The following is a 16,438-nucleotide window of genomic DNA, read 5'->3' as shown; positions in this document are numbered from 1 at the left end:
GGATAGCTTGTTTAAAGGTTTGAGGATTGATAGCATTGGTATGTTGTTCGATAATTTGTTCCGTGCTTCGAGGGCTACTACCATTCAAATCCCTCTTTGTAATTTTATCACCGTTATTGTGTTGGGAGCTCGGGGTGAATTGGTTGATTTTGACATGTCCACCTACCGTGGGTATGTTCCACTTTTGGACATCTCGGCTCTTGAGCGGGCTCATTTATTGCTACCACAAGGTCCCCCCGTCTTTATTTCGTATGCCTCCCGTATTGCCCACCTTCGTGGCACTATGGGTGGTGGCGCTTCAAGTTCTCAATTTGCAGGTACCGAAGGCGGCGGAGAGGCGGTAGGAGAGGAAGATGAACCCCAAGCTCAACCACAACCCCAAGCACCTCAAGCGGATGCTCCGGTGGATTTGCGGAGGATTTTGGACCAAATCAATTCCAACAATCGTCAAATGAACTTAAGAATTGATGATTTGGTAGAAAATAATATGGTGATGAATGACAATCTCAACCTTTTGAGACATGAGCATAGATCGACTCGGCATCGGATGCTTTCCCTTTTCCGACGCCGAAATGTGGAGACTTCACCTACACCTCCGGATTCCCCACCTCAAGCATATGTTGTTTTCTTTATTTTCTTTTTATCTTGTTATATTGTGGTACAATTTTAATTTTCCTATGTTTAGTACATGTTCTATTTTTAATTTTATGTTGAAAGTTTAATTTCCTACAATTTATATTTTTTTTATAGTATGCCTTATTTCGTATTTACATATTTATGTTTTCTCACTTTTTGCACCAATGAGGACATGGTCCAATTTAAGTGTGGGAGGAGATATACATATATCATTTCCATATATACGAATAAATGCTACGAAAATATTATTTTGCAAAACAAATAAATGCAACAAATAATTTTTATACAAATGCAACACATTTTATTTTTCAACACTAATATATTGCTACACATTTTTCATATGTTCATAAATTAACCATAAGTTAATATGATTATTTGTTTTAGGTTATCATTATCGTTAGAAAGAATATTTCTATACGTATACGGGTAATATTTTTCAAAAAATTTCACAAATCTCCGATACGATTTTAAGTAAAATTGTCTCGAGTGAATGTATTTTAATTAAATAAATTCTTTATTTTCAATCTCTATTTTATATCATGCAATTCATGATACAATAAATCTTATTTTAAATTTTCAATTAGGTTTATAGGCATTAAATTGAACTAACAATTTTTAGCTCGGTTTGATTTCGTCTTACATTAACACCAATTGAAGTTTTTAAGGAAACTTTAGCCATAATACATGTTGAATTTTAAGTCAATATAGGATGAATGTGCTATCTTTCTTTTTCCCAAGATACAATTTCAATTTTATATTTCATATTAATTAATCAATTAGTTGAATTCTTAACTTTTGGCCACGATTGAGACCAACCTTATCACAATCGAGGTATGAAAGGGAAGGATAATTAAGTACCATTTACTTTTGGCCACGGTTGCGACCACCCTTATCACAATCGAGGTATGGAAGGAACGTTTAAAGCAAAAATAATAAACGTGTATGAGTTTAAAGTAACGATTGCGTCCACCCATGGCATGGTCGGAACCTCTTAAGCAAACACAAAGCAATAAAATAAAAATACGTATAAAGTTACTATCAAGACCACCCTTATCTCGGGCGTAACTAAGCAAATAATTGACCCAAGTACTTATTTAATATATTTCATATATTAGTTTAGGTTTGGGAAAGGAAATTTTGTGCTTTGAAATGCCTTGAGACGAAAGACTCAATAACATTCGTGCTTATATCGTCCCGAATACTTCAATTCAAAATTGAAAATACAAGACGAATGATATATCGTATTTATACTAAGTTAATTTGATATTTTGCGTATAAATTTGCCATGCGAAGTTAGTCTTTTCGGCTTAACTAATTTAAAAGGTAATACAGAGATATATGTTTTATTTTTATAAAGAGATTAGTTAAAGAATAAATTCAGTGAAATTTTGCTCGGGACTAGCAAAAGATTAAGTGTGGAGATTTGTTAAGCCCAAAATATACCTAAAATATCATCAATAATTACATCAATATTGCTACGAATTTATGCTATTTATAACTGTTTAGAAAGCTTTTACTCTCGAATATGTTTCTTTCTTGTAAGGTACATAAATATTTGGTAAAATCCAAATAGGAACGAAAAGAGCTCAAAAACAGAAGAAAAACCCTACAAAAGGAGTCGAAGACGACAGAAATTAATAACGCCAAATCGAGGACGCGAACGAAAGCAGAAGAGCCAAAAAACGTTCTGTGCCGCGACCGCGGCCCCCACATTCACGGTCGCGACACGCGTTCCTCAGTTTCTCATTCCCTTCCGTTTGAAGACCAATTGATGCTCCCCCATTCTCGGTACGAGCAGGAGTTTGTAGAGGCCTAGTTACACACTTTCGTTTTCGACGAAACGCGATCGTTCGGGTGGATAAAGACGTCCTTTCGCAATGGACACGATCCTTCACAACGGACACGACACATCAATCAAGACTCTTCAACATCTATAAATAAAGAGTTGATGGAGAGTTGAAGATATGTAGAAAAAAGAGATTAGTATAGAATTTATGCAGAAATTCCGAGTCAAGTGATTCAGAAGTTAGATTTCGATTCTATAAAAAGCAATATGTTGTACACACATTGTTTATTCAATAATAACAAGTTTAGTAGCGTTTAGACATTTAATAACAACCCAAATTATTCTTGAATAAGGAATAAGGGAAAATTAATAGAAATAATGGCAAACCATTATTCCTTCTAAAAGAGATATTTATACATGATTAATGTGGAATTAATGATAATTAATGCAGGGGAGAATATGCAAATAATGAGGAAAAGGAAGGAGTCTCTAGCATTATGCCACGCCACGTGGACCATGGCGAGATACGCCATAACGAGATACGCCCGATGATAGCGAGTAGCGGAGACCCGCCATAGCTCTCAAGGAGAGTGTACATACGCCTTGACGGATCAAAGAATACGAAAAGGGATATTCATCTTACTGACAGAATATTATCCCAAGGACCAAAAGGGATATTCACCTTGAGAACGCCGCAAGAAGAACCGGATGGCGGATCTTCACGGTTCAGCTCAGTGAGATCCGCTGGCGAACCTATGAGGCGAATCTCCTCTTTCACCTGATTCATCACAGTAACGGCTAACCGCCGACTCGGCCATAAAGACCATTAATGAGCTATCAATTAGCTAACCGCCAGGTTAAAGGTAACCAGTAACCGCCATTAATGGAGACCTTCTAGTTGCTGAAGGTTACGACTTCCTAGCTATATATAGCCTACATCCCTAGGCTATCAAGGTACACTTTTACTTACCCTTTGTCAATTCAGTTTGCTCTCTTGATCTTCCTTACTGACTTTGGCATCGGAGTGTCCCCGACCGATCCCAACGGCGCCTTACAGGGAAGTGCTCCGATCAAGGATTTTTCCCCGAGTTATCAATTGGTGCGGTGATCGTGGATCTCTAACAAACAGAAGATCACAAAATCTTGATTGTATAGAGTTTCACAAAGAACAAAACAATGGAGTCAACGGAATAGAAATCACAATCTCAAACTTTGGCTCAATCAGTACAACAAATCTATCCAAATATACAGTTCTCCATATATTGGTGGGAAAGAGTTTTCTACATTGAATCTGGAATTTTATGATGAAAAAGATAAGTTTCCTCCCCTTTCTTATTCCATTTTTAATTAAAGAAAATTGAGATCCCTCACTCTTATAAAGTGCTATGAATATCATTACATGTTATTATGATAAATCTAATAAACTGTGAAAGATGAAGTCATAAACACAAATCTTGCATTAAATCTTGCATGCTTACTATGCCCTCATATTTTTATGCATGACAAGTGTAATATGATATTATCATTGAATTAGTACAAACGCATGTATAAGACCCGTAATCTTGGGATTTACAAAAAAAATCATCCATTCAATGTGATTTTGTCATTTGATATTAAAATATCATAAAAGGGCTCATGTAATTACAAATGATTTAAATCTGGTCGGTCTTTTGGATGAACATGCATATAACTATTAGAAGAAATTACAAAAAAATCATATTTGGTTTTTCCTTGTACTATTCACCATCTATATATGGCTTTTCTCCTATATAGTACTTTTAATATCAAAAATTCATATTTTTGAATATTGTTTTGTCAAACAGTTATTTCATTCCCTTTTTTACAAGGATGTGTCTATTCATATAAAAACTGTTTATTTGACATTGTTAGAATTTCTGTTACCAACACAAGAGACTTGAAAATATTGAGTCTATTTGTAATTATCCTGTAATTGTCCCTAACTATTAAGGCCATTATGGGCTGATGAATTACCAAATTGGATAAACATAACTTTCATGTCCTGAGCTAACTACAAAATAGTGCAAGTGTCGGTTTCAGATCAGAACATTAATTTATGCGAAATTCTTAAGATATACATGAGAATTCCTTAAAAATTGGAGGATTGTATGTGAAGGTAGGTGAGAGTGAATTTTGAGTAATTTTCCTTACACTCCAAATTGGAGGAGAATCATGGTACATGTATTTTTCTTCCAAAATTAACATTTCTCTTTTATTTTATTCGTACAAATGAAATGATATAAGAGTAATTTTATATATAACTATATTATTAAATCATCACTTACCTTTCTTTAATTAGACCTCATTCAAATGAGGCTTTAATGATCTCTGAATGCCATTAATGTATGGATGCACAATATTAATTGCAAGTAAATAGCAACTATGTAAGATATCTTACCCAATATAGAATGTCATAACTTTTATGACGTTTAAAATAAATATGCTATCTTGGATATTAATGCGCATTGAAATACAAAAGGACATTATTCTTAAACCATTCTCATTATGGTTATTTATTAAGAATTCATTATGATATTCATGTGCAGTAGCAATCTTTATGGTTATGACCGTTATACGTGATATTATTATTAAAACAAGCACGATTAAAATTCTATTATGAATTTGTTTGACATATAATATTTACTCGGTTTTATCCTTTGACTAAGTTCATTCTAGAGTCAGGGACCAACGCGAAGGAATTATTAAGTTGATTCCAAGATGAATTAAAAATTTCATAAAGAGACATTGCATCATACATGATATTTGCCAACAAGGCAAATGCAAACATTCTTTTGCTATGAAGTATGTTCCATGGATCAAGCCATTGATCCCCAAGGTAAGTGAATATAGCTTTTATGACTTACCACAATCTTTTAATGATGGACATAGCATGCCCCACTTCTGGAGTTCTTTCAGTGCTAACCCACAGGTACAAGGGAGTTGCTAATACTACAACCAGTGCAAACACTGATATGAAAAATAAAGCTCAATCCAAAGAAGTGTATATGCAGAGTCACTTCAGAAAAATTCCTTGACTATGTCATTGGCCAAAAAGGAGTTAGAGCAAATCCAGATAAAATAAAAAACCTTGCAAGGAAAAAGGTGAAAAGAGCGCCTAAATAAAAGCCATGCGAGGAAAAAGGTGAAAAGAGCGCCTAAATGAAAACCCCACAATGGGTGAGAAAGATCCAGAGGTTGAACGGGCGGATCATCATACTAGAAAGATTGTCAACAAGCATATCAAGGTATAAAACAATTCCTAGCAGAACCACCCTTGATGAGCAGACCAATCTGAAGGGGAGACCTGCATTTGTATCAATCTGTCATGGATAAAGATATGTGCACCGTGGTTATTTAAGAAGAAAAAGGTCAGCAGTTCTCCATCTATTATGTTAGCAAAATGTTGAAGGATGCGGAGACAAGATATCAGAAGTTAGATAAAATGGCTCCCACGGTTGTGACAATATCCATCCGCGTTAAACCATATCTCCAAGCATAACCTCAACATGATCGAGATCAAGATCAAGAACCGGCTTCACCATCATGATTCAACATTGAACACACGAATGATGAGATTGAAAGGCGAGTGCATGCCGCTCTATATAGACAAGAGAACAATGCAGAAAGGTACGCCATCAAGTTAACATGAATTCGCCATTCACAGCACGGATCCTAGGGTACGAAGCGGACAGAATGTTTAAAGCTTCCAACTTGCCACAATATAAAAGAAAAGATTCAATATAAGCGGGACATTACATATCCCGAACCCAAAGGAGGGGAGCATGTAACCGTTGGAAGAAACGCCAAAGCGTACTACAGGTTGGCCACCACATTGGTTGGCCACCACACTAAAGCTTGCTGGGAGCTGGCAAACTAGATAGCTTTGTCCAGAATAACAAATAACAAGATGACAAGCAGAAGACAGATCCCAAAAATAAATTCAAAAGTGTCATTAATGTCATAGCAGATGGACCAGTGTATCAGCCACCCGTGGAAAAAGAAAAAATATCCGTTCTGGATAAAACATCCCTCCATTGCTCCTTTTGCAGAAACAGGTCCGGTAATCTCTCCACATGCAGATGCATTGGTAGTAACAATGGCGATTCAAGGATGGGAGATAAAATAAAGCAAGTAAAGACACAGGCAGTTCTCGCAATGTCATCACCAAAGGTGCATTCGCCAAACTAAAGGTTGATCCGATCCAAATAGAAACAACCATTGTTAACATCATTGGAGTGACGGGTCACACTATCCAGACCAAGGGCCAGAGGTTGCAGCCCTAATTTCCATCCGTCGTCTGACAATGTACATTCCCACCAGCAAAGGAGGAGTAATGATTAGCGGGAACCAAAAGGTGGCTAAAGAGACTTATACTCGGCGTCACTATCAATCCGCCCACAATCCAAAGAGGACGAAGGTGAGAAATATTAACTTGTCACTACAGCTTTGGACGACACAGAAACGCTCCTTATTGCTGATGGAAAGCGGGTGCGGATCGCCAAAGGATTAAAACTTGAGATCAAAGAGGATGTTAAAAAAGTTCTCATTGAGTCTGAAAGCATATTTACATAGGAGAATGAGATCCCCATAGGAGTAAGCCCAGATGTGATTACTCATAAGTTAAACATCATTGAGGATGCGGTTCTAGTTGCTCGGAAAAGGCGGAACCATGGGCCTAAAAATCAGTATTTTTACATATTCTTATATGTGCATTAAACTGTTATAGTATCCTACATTTTATAATTTATTCTTTCTCGCCATACTTCTTATATTCATTTGCCTAGCTTTTAGTGATGATATACGCCGAGTGGCTGGCGAATGAAAAGTTCCACAGGCGGATCAATTACCTCAAAGATAGGACAATTGATCCCATCACGGGCGGATCCCCTTTCCATAAAGATAAGAAGCACAGACCCTCAGGAGCTTTCAAATGAGCTCAACTCTCTCCTCAAAGACAAGAAAAGGATTGACCACCATCAAAAACGGGTTAAAATCGTCTCAAACATGAGATCATTACACCCTCAACTTTCTCCTCAAAGATAGGAGAACACTCTCATGGGCGGATCCATCTTTAGATGATCACCATTCGAGAAAGAGTTAAAACATTCCTTGGACGCAAGGACTTTACACTCTCTCACTCCCTTCCCAAAGAAGGGTTCACAAGTCCTACGGGCGGATCGCTTCATCTCAAAGATAGGTAGCAAGTTGATCACCTAGGCAGCTTTACTTCCTCTAGAAGGAATAGAACAGCTTCTAAACCTTCACAAAGGTTCACACATTGGGGTACGGCTGGCCACCTACCCTAAACAATCGGAGAAATCCTAAACCAGATTCTAGAAAATTACTTGCTAAAAGATATAATGCATTAGTAAAAATAGTTCTGGAAAGCAAAGGGTTCATCCAACTAATGAAGCCTCGTCTTCATCTCCAAGTAATGAAGCCTCGTCTTCATCTCCAAATAATGAAGCCTCGTCTTCATCTCCAAGTAATGAAGCCTCGTCTTCATCTCCAAACAATGAAGCCTCGTCTTCTTTCAATTCATGAAGCCTCGTCTTCATCCAATTCATGAAGCATCGTCTTCATCCAATTCATGAAGCCTCGTCTTCATCCAATCAATGAAGCATCGTCTTCATCCAATTCATGAAGCCTCGTCTTCATCCGATCAATGAATCCTCGTCTTCATCCAATTAATGAAATCTCGTCTTTATCCAAACAATGAAGTCTCATTTTCATCAAAGTAATTAATCCGCATCTTCATCATAGAAATAACAAAGTCTCGCCTCCACAAAATGCACAAAAGTCCCTAAATGGCTGATCATTCTTACTGATCCCTAAGTGCGGGTCATTCTCCTCAATATGGCAGAACTGAACAAAAGAAGTCCCTAAGGCGAATCATAATCCTATGTCGTAGGAACAAATGGTCCCATAAAGGGCGGGTTATTCCCTTTCTAAAGGAAATATAACTCTCAAGAAGCCCCTAGAGGCTAACAATGGATACGGTTGGCCACCTATCCACGAAGAAGCAAAATCCCCTAAAAGCGTATCATATCCATATATGATCCCACATAGGGCGGATCTTGTTCATAAGATCCCGCATAAGGAAGCCCCAAAAGGCGCATCATTTCCATATATGATCCCCCATCTAGGGCGGGTCCACTTTCCTCCAAGATAGAAAAATAAAACACCATTTAGACAGCCCTAAAGAGCTTTTTATACCTTTAGGGGGGGCTTCTGATAACAACCCAAATTATTCTTGAATAAGGAATAAGGGAAAATTAATAGAAATAATGGCAAACCATTATTCCTTCTAAAAGAGATATTTATACATGATTAATGTGGAATTAATGATAATTAATGCAGGGGAGAATATGCAAATAATGAGGAAAAGGAAGGAGTCTCTAGCATTATGCCACGCCACGTGGACCATGGCGAGATACGCCATAACGAGATACGCCCGATGATAGCGAGTAGCGGAGACCCGCCATAGCTCTCAAGGAGAGCGTACATACGCCTTGACGGATCAAAGAATACGAAAAGGGATATTCATCTTACTGACAGAATATTATCCCAAGGACCAAAAGGGATATTCACCTTGAGAACACCGCAAGAAGAACCGGATGGCGGATCTCCACGGTTCAGCTCAGTGAGATCCGCTGGCGAACCTATGAGGCGAATCTCCTCTTTCACCTGATTCATCACAGTAACGACTAACCGCCGACTCGGCCATAAAGACCATTAATGAGCTATCAATTAGCTAACCGCCAGGTTAAAGGTAACCAGTAACCGCCAGCTTAAAGGTAACCAGTAACCGCCATTAATGGAGCATTAATGGAGACCTTCTAGTTGCTGAAGGTTACGACTTCCTAGCTATATATAGCCTACATCCCTAGGCTATCAAGGTACACTTTTACTTACCCTTTGTCAATTCAGTTTGCTCTCTTGATCTTCCTTACTGACTTTGGCATCGGAGTGTCCCCGGCCGATCCCAACGGCGCCTCACAGGGAAGTGCTCCGATCAAGGATTTTTCCCCGAGTTATCAACATTGTTCCAGTTTAGTTTTCATTTTGGTAGTAGACCGACCCAGTCTCTATTACGAAGATTCAACGAGAAGATTGAGTAGAGGATCCGCCCCGGAGCCTGACAAACTCTAACGAAACCCAAGGAAAGGATTGACAACCCGTTCACTTGCAAGTCGTCGAATGTTTTCATGCTCCATGTTCTCTGTAAACTTGTATCAATTTATATTTCATCTAATAAAGTCTGTTCTATTCGATAGATTTTTATGCAGCACTTATGGTAACCAATCCACTAAAGTGACTGCTGGTGTTTTCATTAAAACATATTTAATCCAAAATCTTTACAAGGAAACTTTGTACACACTTAGGCAAATTATTATCTCGAAAGAGTTTTAATTTGATTAAGGGCAACTATCCCGGAAGGGTTTTGTCATGTTCAAAGCCAATTAATTAGAGATTCCGTCATTTATTTCATCTTTATAATTCGTACAAAGTTTAAAGTTGTTTTCTTTGCTTAATGCAAATAAATACATTTGTTTACTTTTCTAAAAAGTACTAAACGTTGCTATCTTGCAAATTCATTCTTAAATCAGAGTATTTTCCAACGTTTTCATAATCTAATCTAATTCTCATTCTAGCAATTTCAAAACCAAAACCGATTAAACGATTTTTCCATATTATAAACCTAAAAGTAAATTTAACCGATTGTAAATAAGTTTTGTTTAAAAAAACGTTCCCTGTGGGATCGATATCTTTTATTACTACAAGCGTATACCATGCACTTGCGGAAATCGCTCAACAACATACATTAGACGCAAGCGGAGACGGGCATCAATGTTGTGACTCACCTCTTTATGGCACATCCTACTTTGATCACCCTGTTCCGATCCCACTACTTGTTTGTTGGTATGGATTCAACATATAAAACAAACAAGTATAAAATGCCATTTTTTGAGATCATTGGAATGACGCCTTCAAACAAGAACTTCTTGATTGCCTATGCAATTATGAAGGATGAGACTGAAGGTAGTTATATGTGGGTTTTAGAAAAATTGAGGCTTTTGCTTGAAGCTGATGTGCATCCGACAGCCATTGCTACTGACTGGAAGTTGGGATTGATGAGACCGATTAGTGATTGGAAACTATCATTTGTTGTGTACATGGAATATTAATAAATATGTGGAGGATAGAGTAGGCAAGTTGATTGGAATGAAGGATTTTGGAGAAATTTTTAAGAATACCAAATGGATGGAAAAAAATAATTGAAGCGCCAACAGTAGCCGAATATGAGGAGGCAGTGATAAGCATGAAGAATACTTCTGTCAAATGGCCTCGTGTGATACAGTATGTGGAGACCACATGGCTAGTGCATAAGGAGAAGTTTTGTCGAGCGTGGACGAACAATGTGTTGCACTTAGGAAACACAACAACATGTCGAGTAGAGAGTTCACATGCACAGTTGAAGCAGTGGTTGAATTCATCTACTGGTGCACTCGATACAGTGTGGGCGAAGGTGCACAAGGACATTGAGGCTCAGATTGATGCGATCAAGTAAGACATTTTTTCTGTTATCAAATTTAATCTTTTTAATTGTAACAAATTAGTTTTGTAATGTTTTACTGTATATAACCAAATACTCACTTGAGGACTCGAGACGAAGATCTGCGGTGTCTCACTGTGTAGCTCCTTTCACGTACCTTAACTTACATGTTTCACATTACTGTTTGCGTGTACTGTATGATGAGATGGTGTGTATGCGCGAATTGAGTGTGGATGTGTTTCAGGAATGCAGATGTGTGTTGCCCATGACTCATGGTATTCCTTGTGCATGTGAAATTAAAAAATATATTGAGTCGAATACGTCGGTTACTGTGGAGCGCATTCATCCTTTTTGGAGAACTCTTGCATTTGATGGTTTGAGTGACATACCAGTTACTTCTCCCGTTTATGGTGATGGGTCCGAGGATCACCGATTTTTTTCACTATCTTGTGGAAAAGGTTGATAAATTAGATCATGCAATAGTGCGTAACATATCTGTCTACATCCATGATCAAATTAACCCGGATCAAGGCATTTACAAAGAACCCGAGGTCAAAGACATATTTAGGGGTAGACCAAAGGGGAATTCATCTACGAAGCAGAATCCAAGTGCATGGGAGTACAGTTAGGGTGCACGTGATCGTGCTCGGTCATCTACTTCGAGGAGTAATCATAGTCGAGGCCGAAGCTCATCGTCCTCTATACATAACAATGAGATGTCGGGTATATTTTATTTTCGTAATAAATAAGTTCATGTTAAAGTAAATATATTATCACTGACGAACTTCATATGTTCATATTTGCAGCCGGATTTGATGCAGATATCAGCGGATACCAACATTTACATAGGGTTCAGAGATTAATCGTACCATATATTACTGGATACCTAGATGTTGTATCAGATGTTAATTGTGGATTTCGTGTTTTAGCCGTCGTCATCACAAATAATCAGGAGGAGTGGAAGCTGTTGAGAGTGCTTATAGAAAATGAGGTGCGGACCCACCGTGATCTGTATGAGCCAGTGTTCTGGAACCGAGTAGATGATGCCCTCGCGCGTATTAGATGGACATGAGCGGGGTGTGGTCAATCTCACTAGATGGTGAGTCTGGATGACTTATATGTTACTACATCTGTGTTGAATGCAGTGATATTCCTTTTTACTGCGCCACAGTTAGGATGTTGTACTATACTGCCGATGCGTTCGGACGATGGAAGACCACCGAAGCGAGAGACTATCATTTGAAGAGTTATGAACACTACATACGTCTTTATTTAAGACCTGGATTTCCAGTACCTCCCATTGCCAGCCAATAACATAAATTTCGTGATCCGAGTGTTCGTCACTTGGAGAATATTTATGCTGACAGAAGAGCGGCTTGGACTAGATTACATTGATGTATACAAATTTATATATTTTAATTGATAATATTTATTCATTAACTTATATTATTGTTACAGGTTTTAATTAAAATTGTATAGTATTTACATGTGTTAGTTAAAATTGTGTAGTGTTTATAGGTATTTACAGGTTTAATTGAATAACGGGCTAGATTTTTTTGCCTTCCTGACACATGGGCGTGTGGCAATCACGCCTCACCACACGTTGATGCGTGTGGCTATCACGCCCCACCACACGGCGGGGCGTGATTACCACACGCCCGCGTGACGGGAAGGCAAAAAAAAAAGCCTTTCCCATCCCCAATCCCTGAAAGGGTATTTTCGTCCTTTCACGGGACCAGGGGTGGGAATTAGCGGCGGGGTATAACAACACCCTTTTTTTATCCTTAGTTTCTTTAAAACCTGGCTTTGAAGTAATTTTACCTGAAAATAAAATAGAGTACGGAGACGGATGTGATATCATTAGATCTCACCATATCTTACCAAAAAGTAGAAAAGATTTTTATGCAACAAAAGCTCCTTTAACAGAGTTTTACCTTCAAATATTTCACTATGGTATCAGGAGGAAAAAAGAAAAGAACAAAATTGAAATGAATGATTTTATCAACATGTCAATCATCTTCTAATCCATGCTATTCATTGCTAAATTTTGTTGCAACTCTACATTTGTTTATAAGAATCCAGAACAGGTAAAGGTCGAATTTTTAAGTGATTAACCAAAGAAAGTAATCCAGATGCTAACACTACGTATATCTTGAACCAAATAGATGAAAAAAGGCTTAGATAAGCTAATAAGGCAGTCAAGGATATTACGACTGCAACATTTACCAAGCATTTTAATGTAGAAAGTTCTGCTTCAGATCTTTCCTTAGGAAACTGGCCCTCGCTTCTGAAATCGGAGAGCAACTGATCCTTGAGCTGGAATGCATTCATTAGCCAAGTAGCCGCTTCGCTATCAGATACTGGGATATCCTCCACTGGAATCCGCCGAATATGAATGTGAACTTCCTCGGGATCAATACCGAATACATTGTCCAAAAAGGTTGGCAATTGATGCTTGTAAGCAATGGTTAAATCATACACTGCAGTTGTATAATTGAGACATTGTAAGTGTACAAGGAATATCACAATTCACAAGTATATCAGATACCAATGCAGGCAAGCAAATCTTCATTTCATGCAACATACATGACTTTTACAAATCATTTCGAAACAAACAGTAGTCAAAATATTTCTCTGATGTTCTTCATTCAAATACTCTTCTTCCCATACTTCTCACCCACCCTGAGTAAGAATGAGGAAGAACTTCGGAAATGTTTGGATTCTAAAACTGGAAATTGCTTAAGAATCATCGTTTTGATCAGCATAAGACATACTAACTCTGAACCCTTTCCTCAATATTGAAATATTATGTGATAGAGCCAAATAAGGTTGCATGCATACTTGACATCTCATTAATTTTAGTAGAAGAGCAAGGAAAAAATTGCAAGAAAGAGCTGACTGCTGATGATGATAATCTCCTGAATATTATTTCCATATAGTGAAATTATATGTGATGGATATATTTCTTCTACTCAGGTGATGGTCTAAAGCATATTCCTACGATTAGCGCATCTATATGTGAAATTATCAGATTCATATTCATTCTACAAGAACAACAGTAACATTAGCTGAAAATTACCTGCATCCAAGGAATTTCTAAGAACTTCCAGGCTAACACAGAAACCCCTCGTTTTAGGAAGTAGCACATTCTTCAGTACAGGCAGTCCAACTTCAGCTGCAAATTTTTGACTTCTCAGGCACTTTTGTTCACTGCATAAAAATGCAAAGTAAATAGTAAACCTTGTCTTGTATAAAAGCAGAAATTGAATCAGATATTCAAAATTCATTTGCGTTAAAGCTCAGAGAATTTAGGCAAATTAGATTAACAAGTACGCACATGCAGGATTAAGGAGTAAAAATTACGTATAATCAGTCCCTTCAGGGAACAGAGCAAGCCATAAGGAATCCTGAGGATCCTTAAAAGTTGAAAGCATCTGACGCATAACAGGTTCATCAATTTCCCATTTCCTCTCAACTGAAATGAACTCCATCCCGTGAAAAGCCCAGCCAAATATAGGTAGCTTCATCAAGCTGCTTTTGAGCATATACTTAATACACCCCAGACACCCTTTTCTCAATGCAAGATTCCACAAATACATCCAATCAACCTCCGTTCTGTGATTGGCAATTATCATAACGCGTTCCTTTTCAGGAACAGAATCCCCAGAAAACACAATTTTTGTCCCATTTATCTTTTCAAATAGAAAGGGCCACATAGATAGCCAGATAGAAAAGATGAAGCCGGTCACTTTTCTGCGATAGTGTATTGTTACAAACCCTGAAACAAGTGCTAGTGGAGCAACATACACTAAAAAGAAAAAAGCAGTACAAACAAATACAACTAGACATATCAGACCCCTTATAACCCTGAGAGGAGTTAAAGGCCGGTATTTTTGTTTCTCAATAGTTTTGTGGGGCTTGCAAACTTCCATTATCTCTTTCTAGGATCCAATATATAGAGACCTCCCTCCCTTCCTCCTAAGCCCACCTCTGCAATACAAATGTGCCTCCGAGTTACCACTTATAATGAAAAAGGAAAACACAAATGCAATCCGCACATCAAATCAACCAAAACCAGGAGCAGATTAATTACAATTACAATAAACATTTAATTCAACATTGTTACTCAAGTATAGGCCCTATTGGTCGGTTGGTGGGAAATAAGTTTTCCAAGGAAAGCCTTCAGGGCTATGATTTGGAATTCTCAACTATAATAGTACTTGTTATTACTTTGTTAGGCAACATCATACTTAACGGGACTTACAAGAAAAGTTAAGAACCTGATGGTTTCCTTGCAATAATTCTAAATACACAAGCTATCAAGTTCAAAAATTAATGTACCAATAAATGCGTAAAGGTACAGGGTACTCTCCTTAATTAAATATAATAAATAAAACCTAAAAAGTACAATTCTCGATAATATAGACAACGACCATCACCAAACAAGACTGCAAACATAACAAACGCTATACATGCCCCTAGAATCTGCAAAAGTTATCTGTAAAAAACAAAAACAAAATTGAGATTCTTACGGTTATCAATTAAAGCGTTCATCCAATTCACAAAAACGATAAAAATTAGATCCAAGGAAAGCAAAAACACGGGAAAACAATGAATAAAACAGAAACCGACATACCTGGTGAGGGCGGAGAAAGTAAACAGGGAGGAATGAAGGAAGAAGAAGAAGAGACGGGGAATTATATGGAATATGTGTTGAAATCAAGAGAGAAAACGCTGATATAAGAGTAGGAGCGTATATATATATAAAACAGGGGATTGGATTGGAGGAATTCGAAATCTAGATTTGGAAAGGAGATATACAATACAAGTGTGCGGTGATATCAACGAGTGTAGGTGTGAAAAGGATTGGTGAGGATGTAATTGGGTATTGACTATTGACTATAAGATTGAAAGAGAAAAACGAATGAAGAATACTAAATTTGAAAGGAGGATGGAAATTGCGTGTCTGGTTAGTTAGGATGATTGAGATTGAGCGGGATGAGGACGAAGGATTGGTGATTTTGTGAGTAGATTATATGAAATTCATGGTTGTCTTTTCACTATTCCATTCGGTTGATTCTGTGTCATGTATGTATCCCATGTGTTTATACTGTATCTCTTTCTTGTTTTATACTGGTAGTGGCTTCAAGTACAACACTCTGGATCAGATTTGTTTTATATTCTCCCATATGGCATCCGTTAATTACTCAAATTCATTTTTTTTAAAGGATAATTGGCTTTTTTTTTTTCTAGTTTGAAAGGATGAGTTCGAAAATTGTTACTATAGTTTAAATTTAATCTTTAACATATATTTTTATTTAAATAAGAGGAAAAGAGCATGAAGACAATACATGGAATACTAGAAATAAAAGTGTCGTTAGTATTGGAAAGAGCGTGCCTAACTACTAGATGAACCGCTCGATTCATTAAACTAGAAATGT

General features: G+C 37.4%; 1 protein-coding gene across 1 annotated transcript; it reads right to left on the bottom strand.

The window, feature by feature from the left end:
• Nucleotides 1–13,013: 13,013 nt before the first annotated feature.
• Nucleotides 13,014–16,101, bottom strand: LOC136200660 (probable 1-acyl-sn-glycerol-3-phosphate acyltransferase 4). The gene is made up of 4 exons (XM_065991084.1): nt 15,634–16,101; nt 14,361–14,987; nt 14,077–14,207; nt 13,014–13,477 (listed from the first exon to the last, which is right to left on the bottom strand). Exons 2-4 carry the CDS (start codon nt 14,927–14,929, stop codon nt 13,056–13,058), a joined length of 1,122 nt encoding a protein of 373 aa, XP_065847156.1. The 5' UTR covers nt 14,930–14,987; nt 15,634–16,101; the 3' UTR covers nt 13,014–13,055.
• Between the last annotated feature and the right edge of the window lie 337 nt (nt 16,102–16,438).

This window comes from Euphorbia lathyris, chromosome 7 (assembly GCF_963576675.1).
Source record: "Euphorbia lathyris chromosome 7, ddEupLath1.1, whole genome shotgun sequence".
Classification (NCBI taxonomy): Eukaryota; Viridiplantae; Streptophyta; class Magnoliopsida; order Malpighiales; family Euphorbiaceae; genus Euphorbia; species Euphorbia lathyris.
The sequence above is the reverse complement of the archived record's forward strand: the minus strand, read 5'-3'. Positions and strand labels throughout refer to the sequence as shown.

Coding starts and splice junctions, on each gene's coding strand:
- LOC136200660 (XM_065991084.1), bottom strand. CDS start 14,929: ATGGAAGTTTGCAAGCCCCACAAAACTATTGAGAAACAAAAATACCGG. Junction 14,208..14,360: donor CCTGAAGGGACTGATTATAC/GTAATTTTTACT, acceptor ATTTTTATGCAG/TGAACAAAAGTGCCTGAGAA. Junction 13,478..14,076: donor TAGAAATTCCTTGGATGCAG/GTAATTTTCAGC, acceptor ATACAACTGCAG/TGTATGATTTAACCATTGCT.